The sequence below is a fragment of the Melozone crissalis genome, unplaced genomic scaffold (assembly GCF_028551555.1).
Source record: "Melozone crissalis strain CALT ecotype California unplaced genomic scaffold, PUWL_Pcris_2 ptg000004l_1, whole genome shotgun sequence".
Taxonomy (NCBI): Eukaryota; Metazoa; Chordata; class Aves; order Passeriformes; family Passerellidae; genus Melozone; species Melozone crissalis.
Genome location: NW_026535782.1, coordinates 12318821 through 12336298, shown reverse-complemented (window position 1 = coordinate 12336298; position 17478 = coordinate 12318821). Strand labels below are relative to the sequence as shown.

Genomic DNA, 17478 nt, shown 5'->3' with positions numbered 1-17478 from the left:
TAATGCTAGGCATTCTTTTGGGTAATAGATCAGTTTAGCTCTCAGTTCTTCAGTAATTAGTTGTACATCTGTGAGCAACTGTCCATCTGATTTACTGTCCTAGCAGCTATTGAAACAGGGAACATTGCCCCATTTAGCTTCAGGATGGAAAGCTATAGTGTGATAAAGTTGTGTTTAAAATGTAATAAAATTGACTGCATATAAACAAATTACAAGTTTATATTACACTATAGATGATCTTAAATCATATTTTAAAGTTCATAAATTTAATGTGATTGAACATAGCTTAATGCATATGAATCTATTTTTAATTGTTGCCTTCTTTTATTTAGTAAGAAGATTAAACTGTCCTGGAAAATAACTTGATTATAGTGAAGAAGACTTAGTGGAAAAGTGAATGTAAGTATTTCAGAGCATGTGTCAATTAATTATGTTTGCAAATCATTGACATTGGTGATACTATAAATCGTGATAAATTGGCAGCCACTTTTATTAGGGTGAGAATGCAGGATCTGATCACTGTGCATATGTGTGTGCATGGTATAGAATATCTATTATATGGATCTATAGGCTAATATATACCTAAATTATTTTAATGGGGCCATGTGCTGTTAGTCACTTGCATGCTTAAGAACTATTTGCAGGAAAAATGACATGAAGTTGTCACTAAGCGCCCTTAAAAAGATAAAAAAACCACTGTTTTTGAGACCAAAAGATAAAAAAACCACTGTTTTTGAAACCAAAAAAACCACTACTCCCATATAATACCCACAGGGATTTTTAAATTCAGTAACGCAGACATATTTTCCATTTCCAGAGGAATTCAGTCTAACTTGGAATAATGCACCCCATATATAGTAATTTTTGGTATACTTGCCCTGAAGATGTGAGATTATAGTAGAAAAAGATTGCACCATGGATTGGCAATTCAATTTAGAGTGAAATACAGCAGCTGCAAGTTCCAGGCTAAGTGCATCATTGCTCACTTGAGGTCTCTTTTTCAAACCTGGAGTCAATAGTTCTCTAACAATAAGAGCTTTGGTTCATTTTTTAGAACCTCTTGAAACTGTTACTTTGCTGGGGAATACACCATTATTTTTCTTAAAGTAATTGCCTTCCTTAGCTGTATTTCATAATAATATGAACCCCCTAACAGTGTGCCTGCACATGTGTATTTGTATGTATGTATTTGTGTATGAGGCAAAGCTGTGTCTCTGCAAGTCATTCCCCAGGAGACTCTGAGTGGCTCTGATGTGCAGGGCAGCAATAGTCATGAACTTCCAGCCACCACAGATCCGTTCCAGTGGTTTTTTCATATTACATTTTTCCCACGATCTCACCTTCCTTTTCCCAGAGCCTGACTGATGAGCTTGGAAGCAGGCAACTAAGCCTTTCCAAATGCTGAATAAAGTATAAAATTAATGACTTAGATGTTAAAGAGGACAATGATTATGTCTTAAACGTCTAACAAGCTGGGACAGTTGCAATTCTAGCCTTTCAGGTTTTACTAACTTGTCTTCAATAATTACTGGCTGACCAGTAGTACTGAAAGCAGCAGGAGCTGCGTATAGCATTGGAAAGTGCTGTCTGGTTTATGTAGAGTTGTCTACTGATATAAGATTGCTTGAAATAAAGATCGTCAGATTTGACAACATTGTACCTAAGTTGAAGATTTACAGATCAGGCAGTGCCTTGATTCTTTCCATTACTCATATCTGGCCCAGTTTGAAATGTATGTAGGCTTATACAATATAAAATAAAGTCCTTTAAAATCTTTCAATGTGTATTAAGCAAAACAATGCAGTTTGGAGTAACTTACTGAGACAACTTTAGTTGCCTCAAGATCCTAAAAATACATTTCAAATGACCCTGTTCAGGCCAGTGACACTTCCTGAACTATCCCATGTGTGTGACAAGTTTGTACATGCAGAAGTTTTTTGCCAGTTGCTTTCACATTTTTCTCACCACTCCATCTTCAGCTGTTACTTCTGGGAAACTCGGGAAGGGTTATCTTTAGTTACCATTTTTTGTGAAATAAGCAGAATGTTGTTGGTTTCCTCTTTGTAGTTTTTAAGGGCCTATATAGCAGGAGAGCACAATTTGAATGTCGGTTGAGCTATAAAAGATATCTGCCCAGTTAAAATGTCATTTCATGTATGTATGTGGAAACAACTAAGAGACATGAAGTGGAGCTGTATTTCTGGAAGCTGAGGAGTATAATATTGGCAATGTGATTATTAGCTGGTCCTGAAACTGGCAGAGGACTAAACACATCCTGCAGAGATGGATGCTAGCCTTTTGTCCTTCATATAAAAATAAATATCATCTCTAGTGTATGTTATTTTTCTGATATTTTGATTCTGTGCAAATGTAGTCTGAGCTCCTAAATGTAAACCTTATTTTTGATCTGGCTCTTACAGGTATCTGACATTAATATTAGAAATTTATCCTTCTAAACATCAGTGATTTTCAAAAATTAATTTGCCTCACATTGGCTGGGCTTTTTGCAGTAATACAACTGCAAAATCAACAAGTTTTTATGGAGAGCAGAAAATAATTTTTCATATACACTTTTAGTTTTGTATCTCAAAAGTAGCTAGGGAGATATTCTCATATACAAAGACAGCATAGCTGAAGGGAGGGATCAGAGGACATCATGGGAACCAAGAGGAGCAGTGGCTTTACCTGCAGCCACTAACAAACTGGAGGTAGAGCCCTGAACCTGTGAAATCCAGCACCTGCTCTTATAATCATCCATTTTGAAGTGTAGCACATCTAGAAATATTTATTAAAAATTTTTGTTTAGTCAAAATTAAAAATTAAATTTGAAACTTGAGCTTGAATACATTGTAATGGTTTGGCAGAATAACTGGTAGAATGTTGGCTTTGGTTACCTGTAAAGCCAGAAGGTGGAACAAACTTGCTCTTCCTCATTCTTATCCAATGAAAATTTGGACTGACCTTTCAAATAGATGAAAGACCAAGCTGGAATGCTGGATAAACCCAGTGAAATGTTGGCTTGCTGTGTTTCTTTACCTCACAAAGGGGTGAAAAGAAATGGAGAGAGTGAGGGTTTTGTTCCTCTCAAAAATAAGGAAAGGCTAGGAAAAACATAAAACGGGCTGGTGGAGATGATGAAAAGCCAATTGTGTTGAATTATGCTGATGATACATCAAAATGATCTTGAGGCAGTGACTGCAAGGAGAAGGAAGGAGAGTGTGTACCTTAGGGAATCAGGAGCAGGCACCATCAAGTAGAGCACAGGCAAGGGAGTGCACAGGATGAGGGGAAGAACACTCAGCCCTGATTAGATACCAAAATTAGGTTCTCACTGCACATTTTGTAATCTGCGATCCCAGGAACGAGTTCTTAATGTAGCACTGAGTGTTTTTTCACTGTTCTCAGCAGTATTCCTTATGTAAAATGTGTGCACTGGCATCTTAAATAGCCTGATTCAAACACCCTTATGGAGGGTGAGGACCCCATCATGTCATGTGCTGTCACTAAGCTCTGCTAGCTGGTAGGCAGGTTCCTCCTGGAAAGTCTACAGAAATGCTTTTTAGACTTCTAGATTTATAAAATATTTTCTCAAAACCAGCATCGCTCTCAAAAATGTCCATCTTAGTTTCAGGATCCAGCTGCCTATTGTAAAATTAATTATTGTTTCTAAGAGCTTGGCTCCTATATTGTGAATGCTACAAATAATTCTCAGCAACATTTGAATGAGGTATATAAAGCATAGAGGCATTCTTGGTAATGAGGAGAAAAATAAATATTTAGGAGTTAGTAGTTCATTAAATAATGTCTATGCTGTGCATGAAATGCGGCAGGGAAACAGAGGAAGTCTCCCATTTATAGAGACTATCATGAAGGAGTCACATAAGGAACTTTAATTCTATGCGTGACAATCAATCAGACTTAAGTCGCTCTAAGAATCACCTCTAAGACACTTCTTTAGATCCATAAAATTTAAGTCACCAAAACAGGTAAAAATTGTTTCATATTTTCTGCTTTGGGCTGTGGGCAAGAATGTGACATTGCAAAATGTTCCCACAGAATTTCTGCCCTGTCACACTGGAGCCCTAAAGGGCATGCAAGGGCTCTACACATGGGCTGCATCTGTCTTGTCTTCATGTATGTGTTTTCTGGCATCTCCCAGTACCTACGTCCTGTCTTTTTTCTTTCCCTCCATCTCGGTCTCCCTGTGTTGCCTGGCTAATTTTAAGGAGAATACTTCAGCTGCGGGAGAAATTACATCTCTGCACTACCAGCATGAGTAGCCTGTGACACCAGGTCAGGCTGTAACAACCACAGGAAAGCCCTGCATAATGATCTCTCCAGGATGTGTAGAGCACACTTATTTATGTTGTTGTTTTCTCACATGCTATCAAATACAATCTTTTATTTCCCTCTAATCTGAGTTTATATTCACTAGGTCACGTAAAGGCCAAATGTCATGCCTTTGCTGCTAGATCTTTGCAATGAGAGTGCCCATAGTGAAAGTCCTGCCCTCATCCTGCCCTTATCAAGCATGGAGTCGCTGGGAGAGAGCTGGCTCCACAGGCAAGCCTTGGCTCTCCATTTTTCTCTAGCAGAAGCCTACAGGGTGACCCATCTAACAAAAGCATTGCACAGCTTTGTACATATTTCATATCTCTAGCTGCAGATAAACTGTAATAGAGTTTTGCCCATATGTTGGCACCTTTCCCTCTTTAGAGACATGAGGCCACACTTTCCCAGTAGTTGCATACTTGAATATCTGAAACATGTTATGTACTTCTCATACTTCACTGTGAGATTTGTCTTGTAAAAAACATCAGGTTAGTTATAAAAATGTGATTTATTGGAGGGTATGAGTGACCCTTCTCCCTAATCCAGTAACACCTGATTAAGTCTATAGGTTTGGCTAGAAGACCCACAGGAAAGAAGATTCTTGCAACAAAACATAGCTATTTATTTAGAGGTGTTCATTCTTCCTCCTTAAAACACAGACCCACATGTCAGTCTTCTTTCTCATGTTTCTCTGAAATTATCTCCTGGGGAATATGTAGAAAAACAAACAGTAGATTCTTTTCCATTTAAGGAGAGGGATGGAGACAAATTCAACTTCAAAATACTTGGTATTTTAAATGCAAAATGTTCCTTCTTTAATTAATACTTGGCAAAGCATTTTAAAGATCAAAGTGTCAATATTAGCTAATTCTCATGACACACCTGTCAGGTAAGTAAAAATTATATCCATTTATAGCCCAGGAAGCTAAATACTGTCTAGCATCAGCATTTTCACAGTTCCTACCTAGTTAATTTACTGAAATAAGTAGTCTAATTCTCAAAGGTTCTTCATATTCTTAGCTGTCCTAAATTATGCTTAGAACTCCAGAGTACTCACTCTTTTGAAACTGAGTGGAAGTATTTTGGTGCAGAAACATGGGTATGTATGGAAGCTGAACCTGAGGCATCCACACTTAAAAGAGTTTTTCAAAACTTAAGCAGCCCTAAAAAGCCTAGAGCTGGAACCTACATGTTGTCAATTCCCAGGCTGGGCTCAGGTCCCTGCACTGCCCAGCTCTCATACCTTAAGGCAGAGTTGTTTCTCAGTGGAACTGAAAAACATGTGAGCTGTAGGTAGTCTTGGGAGGATCATTCTTCAAAGATGTTTTTTCTTTTTTGCAGGGGACATGTATAGAAGGAGTTTTTAGAGAGGGAGAGGGTGCTTGAAGTGGAAAGAAAAATGGTGTGTGACAGAAATTAATTCTTCTACCTCCTGCTGTTGCTTCCATTAGAGATGCAGGTTATCTTGTTATTTCTGTCATGACTCTCTCTCCTTTTGTTCCAGCATCAGCAGAGTGGTATAATTGGGCTGGAGGACAAATTTTTTGCTGCTCTATTGAGCAACGACTGAAAGGGAGAGGAGATTTTGAACAAGTGCTGTCTCCCCTTCAGTGTGCAGTGCAACTTGTTTCCAAATGGTGTTTTAGTTGGAGTGGTGGTGATTGTCAAGTGCCTTGCTTTGTCTGTGCAAACAGTTTTTGTAACCTGTTTGCTCCATTTGGTGTGGTAATGCCCAGCCCTGAATGCAACACAAAACTTAAGGATGGCGTCACTCCATGCCAGTCTGTTCTCCCTCTTGCAGGAGCAGGTGGGAATGCACAAAACCCAGCCAAAGGCTGTCCATGAGTTGGCACTTAAAGGAGGGAAAAGGCTAGGCTACAAAAAGGGGTCTCAAGGGATTGAACAGCCTGGAGGAGGCATGCATGGCTGAATTAGGAGTTGGAATTGTCTGGCTTTCAAATTCAGAGAACTTGTTTACTGTCTTGGCCCTGCTCAAAGTGAGTAAATGCTACTGCTAATGACAAAGCCCAATAGAGGAGGAGTGAAGGATTAAAAACACCAAATGATGACTCACCCTCCCCTCTCCCCCTTCCCCAGTTTCAGTCCCCACTAAACCACTTTACCTCGCCAAACCCATGGTGGCATTTTGCTTATAAATAATCATGTGTTTGAAATGTTAAAATGTGTGGGCAGGGATTAAAAGGATATGTGATGCTACAGCATTAAAACAGTGCAAACCTCTGCAAGGGAATTGTGAAGGAAAATTATTTTTGGCAAGGGCTGCTGCATCCTGGAGAGATCAAGAGAAGGCAAAAAGCAGTTTACCCAAGTCTAGCAAAGCCAAGTAGAAAAGCTGGGTGCAGTAAAATAGGGCTTCACATCAGTTCTCTGTCATATTAAAGGTGAATCTGAAGTTTTGGGAGGATGCAAAGAGGAGATTCATTGACAAATTTCTGTCAAAGGCACCAGCCTAAACTGTTGTCCTTTTCTTACTGTCAAGGTTGATGAACTGTAGTGGTTGTCACCCACGCTGTAACAGGTTTCTTCCTTCTCCTAGCATGCAATGGGAATGGTAACATAACTCTCTCAAATCAATGTGTCAGCCTGTGGTATTTTACAGAATAAGCGGGTTGAGTTGCCCATTTGGGATATTATTCTATACTCTCAAAGAAGTGACGATATTGGCATCAAGTTTCTTGTTGTGTCTGGCAACAAAAATTGAGAATTGTCCCTGCTTAGAAAAGCAAATGCATTACAGACTTAGAGGGAACTGTTGCAAATCAGTTTTCAGCATTGACTTTAGCATTGATTGTGCAGCTTGAGTATAATTTTTAGTGTCATTCTCAGATGCTACATTGGCTTTATCTCCATAAACCTTTGATTCCTGGACAAAGTAAGCCTTTTTATGGGACTGTTGCATTTGAGTAGGTGAAATCAGCTTCCTCACCTCACTTCTTGATTGCAGATGAGTGGACAATACCAGTGTGAACAATACTGGTGTGAACAGGCACAGATAAGGGCACTGTCCTGCTGCTCTTCTTGCTGATAATCTTGCTGCTGTTTGCTTGCCTATATACAGGGGAGGCCTCTGCATGCTATGCCTGTAGGAGCAGTGCAATTACTAATAAATAGTTTTAAAGAGGTCCCATTCATTTCATGTCTAATTAATTTTTGAGACTCACTCTGAGCCCACAGAGCCTAGGGAGCAGGGCTTTGAGCAGAACTCCCTGGGGGAGGCAGGACAGTGCCACTCCTTCACCTTGGCTGCCTCCTGCCTTGCCCCTGCAGCCCCTGCTGCTCCCCGCTCCGTACACAGGGCCTGGCTCTCTCCCACCTGGCTTGTGGACCAGGCTCCTGCAAGAGTGCATTTGAAATCTTCATGCTGCTGGTCCCCTGGGTTTGGTGCCAGGGCAGCCTGGCTGCAGGTGTGTTAGGGGTCTCTTGATGGTACGGGACTTCTGCTCCATTCCTGCAGTGCGTCCTCCTGCTTTGTCATAGCAATGATGTTGTTTAAGCAGTTGCCTTAGGTAAACTGGCCACTTTGCTAAATGAGAATGATTTGGTTAATGCAATGTTTTGTATAGAATATACCATCTCCACTGCTCTTAACCTTTGCTGTTACTTTTGTGCTAGCAAACATGAAAAAAAAACCCCATGCATTCAGGATGATACTTTTTTAATGCTAAATTTTTAATTTATATGAAATCTATTTATAAGCCTAACTTGTGTTCTTGTTTTGTTTTTCTCCCTCCTTTAAAGCATTTAAACATATTACTTGAACCTTCATAATAATCTTTAATTAATGTTGTATTTAATATTATATTTAATTAAGGGATTTTAAAAGGATAAAAGTAAAGATTAAATACCGAGACAACTTGCTTGCCTAATAATTTTTTAGGCCTAAATTCAAGGCAAGCCTCAACTATATTTGATTCAATTAGTGTAGTGAAATTGACATTGTATTTAAAAATAACCATTCCTTTGGACAGCTGGGCAATATTCTGATATACTGTTACTGCAGCACTCAATTTGATCAAGCTGACATGATAATGTCATGAAATAATGTCAAGATGCAAAAATATCTACATTTGAGGTAGGAAATTTCTCATTGCCAGTCAGTAACCCAATGACTTTGTAAACAAAAGCCTTGTTTATCTTTGCTGGCTTTCCTTAAAATTGCATGACTTAAATTTGTTACTAGTTAACTGAATCATATCCAATTACAGTTGCTGGGAACTTACCACTTTGCAAAACACTGCAATTCTTGTTTGTACACAGACAGTGTTTCTTAAAAATGGATCTGGAAATTTCCAGACAATGAATGGACCTGCCGTGGTTTTAAAAAAACATGGCTTTTAGTGCTTGAGGTCTGGGGTTGTTTTGTTGTTTCGTTTGTTTTGTTTTGTTTTTCAACCTTGAAATTGTCAGGTCACAACTTTGGCCTTGGCATCCTCTGCATCAGTTTACACCCAAAAATCATTGGCTACTGGCCATTTGTCTCTTCAGGGTACTCAGAGAAGAGAAAAGGGTCACAATACCATTTACATTGTAATGAGCAACAACACAAAAACATAGAGTACAGCTGCTATCAGGGGTGGTGAGCAGATTCCTGAAGTTCTCCTGCACTTCTTACAGCCAACACCTTTGTAAAACATAAGCTGTATTATTCTTTACAGAAGACTCTGGGAAAGTTTGGTCCTGGTTCTGCAGTGGCATTCGTTGCCAGTGCATCATCAGAAATATCAGAAACTGAATGACTGTAGGAAGCTTTTCTTGGCTGCAAAGCCAGGAAGATCCTGTTCTAAAGGCTGGGATGGTTCTAGGAAAGAAATGTGGTCAATTGAGCTGATTCATTACATTTGCCAGGCTTTCCACACCCTTGTGTGAATCAGGCCATCCATCCACATGTGAATTCTTTAGCTGATTGCCTTGAAAGATGTATTGGATAGCACTTGTTTACAGTGGTCCAATCTGCAGGATATAGATTTTATCTGGGGTGTAAATATTTGTGGTGCTACCCTGACTCTGCTTTGCCAGATGTGTTTGCTTCCTGCTTGAGCTGCCCCACATGGGAATGTTCTACCTGTTTGCGTGATTATAGATTTTGCCTAAAGGAGCATTATGCAAAGAAGTTGTCTTTCCTGAGGGAAGTATATGTGAGCAAAACTTCTACAGCTCAGGGACAAGCTATGCTGAGAGAAATTGTTCTTTGAAAATATGTCTTTGAAGTATATATAGGACCAGAAGGAAAAGAACAAGAAAATGATGTAGATGGGGAACGGAAACAAAAAAAAAAATATAAAGGAAAATGTTCCAAATATATCTATTTTACACAACCTGAGCAAAATTGAATGTGCTAACATTATTGCAAATAAATTAGGTACCCTGAAAATAGTAATCTTATACAAAAGTGGGTGTTTATTCTCATGAAAGAAGAATGAACAGAGATGACATTTTTGCCCAACTAGTCTGTCTGTTGTCTTTGACAAGGTGACAGGGAGAGTTTTTTTTCTTCAGTTGCAGTAAACCTACTGAAGGTTTCTACTTCAATGGTGTCAGGCACCCACTCTCTTAGGTACCAGTCCACCCTAATACTTCCATCAGTGCTATGACTATGGCTGCAACCAAACCTCAAGCCTAAGCAAGAGCTGAAAACTAAACTGGCCAGAAGTTGAAATATGGGTTATTTCTGCTAGAACAGCTCCATGACTGTCTTCTCACCAGCTTTTGCATGCCACTACCAGCCCAGATGTTAGGCAAAGTATAACCTAAGATTTTTCTTTGAAATGAATGGCAGGACAACATGTGGAGAGAGGGGCAATCTGCTTACTTTCATATTCATTAGATAAACTGAAACTGACCTTGTGGGAGAGTAGAGAATAAAGAAGGTTTCCCAAGTGAGATGTTTGGCATGGTATGATCTTCCTTATGCATCTGTTAAGCAGCTGACAGGACTGCCTTGTGGCCCAGGTGCTGACTAGCAGGGGAGAGAAAAGACAAGTGGTGGGGGAAGGAGGGGACACATCCAATGTTTTGCAGCACATGATTTTGAAGCAAGCATCTCTTCAGTGATGCTTCTTGTCTTGTTCTGTCAACTCCATCACTGAAGTTGAACTGCATTTATCATCTTTGGCATTAATCTAATAAATCTAACATTCTTGGGTAAGGTAAATATTTGACAGCTCCTGTATGCTTAATTTGTCCCCATGCTTTCAAGATTTGCAGTATCCTTGTAAAATATTGTCATACAAATAGTAGGTGGTAGAGTTCATGCTGTTACAGTAAGTAAAGTGAGCATTTTAAGTAAATTCCCTAAGCGTATGCACATTACAGCATACAACTATGTTTTCTGCAGTGGCTGGGATTCCATTCACCAGCCCTGGAAAAGGCATGAGCATCTAAGAGATGGAAATTAGTACAAATTGATCTCATAAGAGCAAATTTTATTTAAATTCTTGTCTGTCAGTGAGTGGTCTTGATGATTTTGTTCATGACAAGTTTGCTTTCATTAAGGGGTAAAATGCGCAGTATAATACCTATATAAAGAGCATGTTAAGCTGTTAAACGCTGATTCCACAACTAATCCAAGATTTTCTAGCTTTTGCTTTAATTTGAAGTCTGCTTGTCAGTCTTCATCTTTATTCATGGTAAATAAAACCTCTTCCCTGAAGGGATCAAGGTAAAAGCCATAGTATTATGTCTATTGCAATCAGTGATTTTGTAGGGATCTTGTTAAAGTTCAAGTTCTTTCCCTGCAATTGAGCAGAAATACCTATGTATGCCAGAAAAATGCTTGATCCACTGTTAAAAGGGATCAAGAAAGCTTAAAATACAGGGAAGCTGCTCAAGGCAAGTGTCAGCACCCTTTGGAAGAGGAGCTAAAGATAAAATGATAAATACCAAAGATGGTACCTGGATCTTTCCCTCAGCCCTTCCTCCAGTCAACAGTTGTTGGGCCTGTAGTTATTTGAAAACCAGGGAGTTTATAGCCTGGGAAAGCACAGAGAATTCGCTCAGTGAATGGATAGCAAAGAAAAATTAGGGACTCAGATGCTCTAAGGGAGGAGAGAAACGTATATTGAGGAAATATTTGTGCATCACAGAAATTGATACTTGGAGTTTAGACTGCACAGCCCTTTCTATGTCCATTATCAATGGAACTGTGAAAACCTGAATATGCTGAAGGAACCAAACTTCCATGAATATCCTGTCACCAGGTCACCTTCCAGAGTGATGAGCATCAGGCATTAGTACAGAGGCAGCAGGCCAAGTGCTGCCCACGGTCATAAGCAACAGGCTGCACACCAGTGCTGTGAGAGGGGGTGGAGTAAACCCCTGAAGTGATTAGTGCTGTACCAGCCCAGAAGGGTTTTGTGGAAAGAAAAGCAGATCTGACTGAAAAACTCCATGCTTATTCAGAAGGAGGCAGCTTTTCATAATGTGATTCAGTATTCCATGATCTAACAGATGATGATGTGGGGAGGACAAACGAAGTCCATTGTAACAGGAGTAAGAAAGCCACATAAGAAGAAAAAGAATATAATTTTGGGGAAAGAAACTGCCCAACACAAGTGGCTGAGCATCAAACTATGTGGGATTAACTGATCTCCAAGCTCATTTAGGCACAAAAGTCTGGTGAAATCTGATAATGAGCTCTGTCTGAAACATGCTGCCTTAATGGCAAAACATTGATTGATTCTCATTTAGTATTTTTTCTGGACTGTGACATATCTGACATGGCCCAGATTTTTAATTTTGGTGTCTCTTCTTGATGGTTCATTTTTATGTGTATGGCCCCTATAACATAGGAGTTTTGTCAGGTAGGAGTGAAAGACCATCCAACAGGTTTTTCAGCTATATATTGAGATCATACATTACGTGACATAGGTGCTGCTTTCATGTTTGCACAAATGTAGTCTCCTTTTGTTGGAAGTGCAGTAAGAGAGTAGAACTGCTGTAAGGACCAACAGATGATGTAAAGTAATTGGCAAAAAAATAAATTACTCCAATACTTAGGAATTTTTGTGTTAACTCTTTTCATAAAATAGGGAAATACAATGCTCTAAAAAGTAAATGTTGCATTCTGGTTATGTAGTGATCTGTTGCTGATCTACAGTGCTTCATTATTAAAGTAATCTGTCTCTTTTTATCTGCTTAATTATCCATTTTCCTCTGTCCTGACTGTAAGAATCTGGATTTTTGCAGTATTAAGGTTGAGGATTTACCCTGTGCCAAATAGTGATCCATCCACAGAGACAGGGATAGAAATTCTTGGGTTTATTCCATGGTTATTGGTTTAGAATTGGGACTATGAAAACTGCACTTCTTTCCTTAAAACCACTCAGTTCTAAGAATAACTCTTTTTCTGAAATCTTCCCTATGAAAGGATGTTCATGTGCTAATTACACATACTATCCCTGTTGCTTTTGCTTGGGTGTCATTTCTTTGTCCTGCTTTGGTTCCCTCTGAATTTTGAGCAGAGCTCTCAGGGGATAAGCGTACTGGAGATCACCATGGCAACACTCTGAAAAATGCACACTGCAGGCGCCAGGATTTGCTGCTGTGTCCCTGAGAGAGCTCTGCTGATCTGTGGACTTGCAGACTTACTCAGGAGTAAGAGAGAAGGAGTCAGTGTCTGAGAGCTGCTCGTACAGTGCCTATTAAAAATGTTTCCTATGTAAATTGAGGAACTCTGGATATTGTTTGCTGATGCACAGCACTAACATCCAGCATTTTCATAGCCTACTGCTGAGATTTCCCTTAGCAGACTGCAAAACCTTCTTTTTTTATTCCACTTAATTCTCATATTAGGCTCTTAGGTCTTAGCTCTCCACATTTTCAGTCAGGACTAATGTGGGACCCATTGCAAAGGCAAAGTTGTTATCTTGGTAAAAGATGGTTGTTTTGATAAACATGTCATAAAGATTATAATGCAGAATTTGAAAGAGGAGAGAGCTCGTATCCCTGCTGTTTCTAAAATGAAAGGTAAGGAAAAAACCAAACATTCAAGCAAGAATTATTGTATAGATGAGTGTTTCATGTCAGTGGCTAGGAGAGAATGGCTACTCTCTAGCAGTAGGAAATTACTGGATAAAAGTGTATTGCCTTCCAAGACAAGAATTAGAGGCTGTAGGTTGTATTCTGACAGTGTAAGTGTGGCATTGGAGTTGTGTTTTGTATTACTGAAGTAAGAAGTGCACCACATCCCAGTACCTGGATGGCACTACACTTCAAGTTATTGCATGGGGAGCGCTAAGCCCATGAGAACACAAATTCATGAACAAGCAGGATGCAGAGCAGGGATACTCAAACTGCTTGGCAAGGAATGTTTAGGAGAAAAACGTATTTAAAACTTTCCTTTATAGGGGTTTTCCAGTCCCATTTGTGGATGCATAGAGGTCAGTACCTCCATTAAACTGAGGGGAGCTCATATACCCACTCTGAAAATGGGTTACACATTTTCTGTTCATCACTGGGAAAAATGCACAAGGTGTTCCTGCACCAGGAGCCAGATCACCCACACAATCAGTGCCCTGAAGTCAGATTTCCTTCAGTCTGTTCCTGTAAATGTAGAAGTGTTTCTTTCACAGCTCTGAATCCAAGAGCTCCACTTCAGGCTAAGGTATCAGGTAGCAAAGCATCAGAGGGGGATGCAGATGCTTTTAACAGCCCTAATTGAAATTTCCCAATTCAAAAATAATGTTCCCACTACAGAGCTACAGTGCAAATACCACAGCATCACCCACGTGCTCCTGTGCTCTGCTCCCACAGCCAAGGGTGTGTGTTTCTTTTTGAATGTAAGTGGCCCTGGCATCTAAGTGCAGAGATCTCCACTGCTGTGTTCAAGTGCTTGATATCTGGATTGTGTTTCTACAGGAGATAAGTATAATAATGTTTAGTCTGTGCTCCCCAGACAGGCTTGAGCTTGAGAAAAAGAGCAAAGCTGTGGAGTGCTGACAAGGTCAAAGTAAATCATATTCTGTGAAATCCAGATTTTTGGGGAATTTGGAGGGTAACAAAAGACAAAACTAATGGTATACATAGTCAGAAGCTACAAGAATGGCACTTTGGTAGTCACAAATGTGTCTTAGGAATGCTAATTTTTTGTTATTAGAGGGCTCAGAATGGCTTTTTTTCAACATGTAACTGTTAACATTAAATTGGCCAATTTCTTTCTAAGGGAAATTAATTAAAGTAACTCTGAAAGAAAAAGTTATATTTTAAGTGATGCTATATATTTAAATCCATTTATAGAAAGTATAGCTTCAGCCGATCAAGAGGTGTTGAAACATTCCTGTAAATGGTGACAGAGTCCAGCAGTCTTTAAGACTGACTAAAGAAATAGTTCAAGGGTTATTTTAATTTCCCGTTTGTCTTTTTAAATGCCATATTTAAAAAACAGGACTGAAAAGCATATTTGTGCATTTTGGAAGAGTCACATTCCCAAGATTTCATCAAGATAAAAATTTTTTAAACTTAGTGTTTAAAAAAAGCACTTACTGAGGATGATGTGGCTATAAGCAACCCCTGAACACCAAATGCCGTTGATAAGGGATGCTGTAAGTAAAAAAACCTTGTACCTGCATCCTGTCTTTAACTGTAACTCTAAGAGGAAAATGTGGAGGTTATGTGGGTCACCACTCTGCCAGAATATTTAGTGTAAACAGGATAAAACAACTGGGAGCTCACAGAATCTCAGTATGAACAAAGTTTTAAGAAATGCTGACTTCCTACTACAACTTCTAGCATCAGCATTAATTGAACCCGATGTACTTATCTTCCTTTGCCCTTCTCACTAAAATTAGATTGCATACATTTTTGCACAAGTTAATGGCACAGTTATTTACTGCTTACCTCTACTAGGCAGAAAAAAAGCCAGTAGAAAACCAGCGGGCTCGTTTCATGTCTAAAACACAATTCTTAGAATAATGGTGAGACTGTGGATACTTTCAAGTTTCTCATGGATGAGAAAGCGAGATGTTTAGCTCAGAGAGGCTTCTGATTCCTTTCCTGTGCTGATATGTATAGCTCTCTCAACATGTGCAATCCGTGATTCTGTCAGTTCCTGAGGGCAGAGAAAGGAGGTCAGAAAGGTCTGCAGAGCCTTTCCCAGAAAAGCATGTTTTGGTGCTAACCAAGATTAATACCCAGTATTGCCTGTTGCAAGTCTGTTTGTTCCTAAAAATGTAAATGTCTTATCCTTGAGGTTCTTGCACTAACTCATTATTTGAATATGTCTTGACTTTGATGTGGAAAAGCAATTTCTGCCCTGCATAAAGTGTTATTGAGAAAAATACATTTTACTGCTCATATTGTATAAAAATTCTTCAATTCAACCCTATTTCACTACCTCAGCCCTGTTATTTCTAATGTTTCTTTAACCTAGAAAATCCAGGCCTTGAAGAGAATGATGCAGTAGGCAACACTTTTAATCAGTAGAGGAAATATGAAACAGCAGGGAATTAATTTCCAGCTGTGCAAACAAGGGGGAAAAAAAAGGAAAAATGAAAGCTGGTAGTTTTAAAAACTTCTTTCTCCTTAGATTGGTCTTACACATGGGGCTCTTAAGGTGCCACAGTTTCATACTTACCAATAATTGTTTCCTAATTCTGCTCCATTTCTGCAGTAGTATAAAATGTTGAGCTCCATGCAGACAGTCAATTTTCAAGATCCCATGTGGACAACAGAAGCCAGTGTGCTGTTAGTAATCTGCTAAAAGGATAGTTTTCCTCTTGTATCAATGTTTAATTGTGTGGAATCTCAAATCTTAATGGTGCCTGCATGGCTTAAATACCATTAGCATCGAGGTGTGCCAGTGGAGGTGGGAGGGCCATTCTTTTGAACAGGAAGCTAGCTTCTCTTAATTAGTCCAGATCATTGCTGAGTGGGGGAAAAAGAACTTTACCAAAATGATTTCAGGAGTAGAACTGGACACTTTCTTGTAGTAGCTGTTCATTTATGCTGGGGTGTTATTAAATGGCATGGAAATGGAGTGTGTGTTTGGGGAAGGCTTGTGCTGAGGGTGTTTCAAAAGGGACAAGGGACCTGGCATTTGCTAGTCAGTCATGAGCAAGCTGGGTTTGCCTACATATTGACCTTGGGCTGTGTCTTGTCTGTGTTCTGGATCCCACTTGGGCCCTTGGGTCTTATCACAAGATAAAAATAGTGGTTTTCTGAAGGTGCCTAGCCCAGGGACAGAGCGAAGGCCAGCATCCTTCAGCCCAGAGCTGAAGTCAGGGCTGCAACAGCTTCCAGCTTTTCTTTTCCTTTTTTTTTTTCCCACAGCATGGGGTACAAAAAATGAAAAATCTTACATATTTGTGCTCAGTGTACAAGGAAGAAGGTCATTAGAGGGGGCTTGCCCTTGGAGGCAATGAAAGCATAGGGTCATGAGTGGTTTTTTGGATAGCCAAGGGTGGGAAAGACAGGTGGAGCATCTGTGCTCTGGGTCAGGGAGGTTATTGGAAACAAGGAAACAGCATTCAAAACGCAGCTTACCTGGAGTTCTGTGTCCAACTCTGAGGTTTACAGTACAGACATGGAACCATTAGAACAGGTCCAGAGGAGGGCCACAGAAATGGTCAGAGGACTGGAAAGACAGGCTGATGAAGCTGGGACTGTTCAGCCTGAAGGAGAGAAGGCTCCAGGGCCACTTTACAGCAGCCTTAGACCCCTTAGAGGGGTCTAAGAAAGACAAAGACATTTTATCATGGCCTGTGGTGACAGGACAAAGGGAAACAGTTTTAAAGTGAAAGAAGGTAGGTTTAGATTGGGTATATGAAAAAGAGATCTTTTTCTGGGAGGGGTGAGGCTGAAACAGGTTGCCCAGAGGAGCTGTGCATCCTCCATCCCTGGAAGAGTTCTAGACCATGCTGAATGAGGCTTTGAGCAGCATGGTCTCTTGGATCATCTCTCTACCCATGGCAGGAGGAATGGACTAGGTGGTCTTTGAAGCTCCCTTCCAACCCAGACCATTCAATGATTTCACAAAGCTGATGTCCTGTCCAAAATAAAAAGCATTAGAAGAGATTTTTAGCACTGGCAGGTTTAGTATAAAAGTTTCAATGAAATTAGGCAAGCTTAAAAAGGCTTTTGAAGAATGACTTACCAGAGTAGGCTAAACTAATACTCAGACCCTTTCAGACA

The 17478-nt window shown here is 39.8% G+C and overlaps 1 protein-coding gene across 3 annotated transcripts in view; it reads left to right on the top strand.

Moving 5' to 3' along the window:
• The window catches only part of PLXNB2 (plexin B2), a 252944-nt gene that overhangs the window by 137737 nt on the left and 97729 nt on the right, over positions 1–17478 (top strand). For all 3 annotated transcript variants that reach the window (XM_054272722.1, XM_054272730.1, XM_054272715.1), the window contains exon 4: positions 333–399. In XM_054272722.1, coding sequence (XP_054128697.1) covers positions 398–399 — 2 coding nt within the window. In that variant the 5' untranslated portion in view covers positions 333–397. The remainder of the gene's footprint in view (positions 1–332; positions 400–17478) is intronic.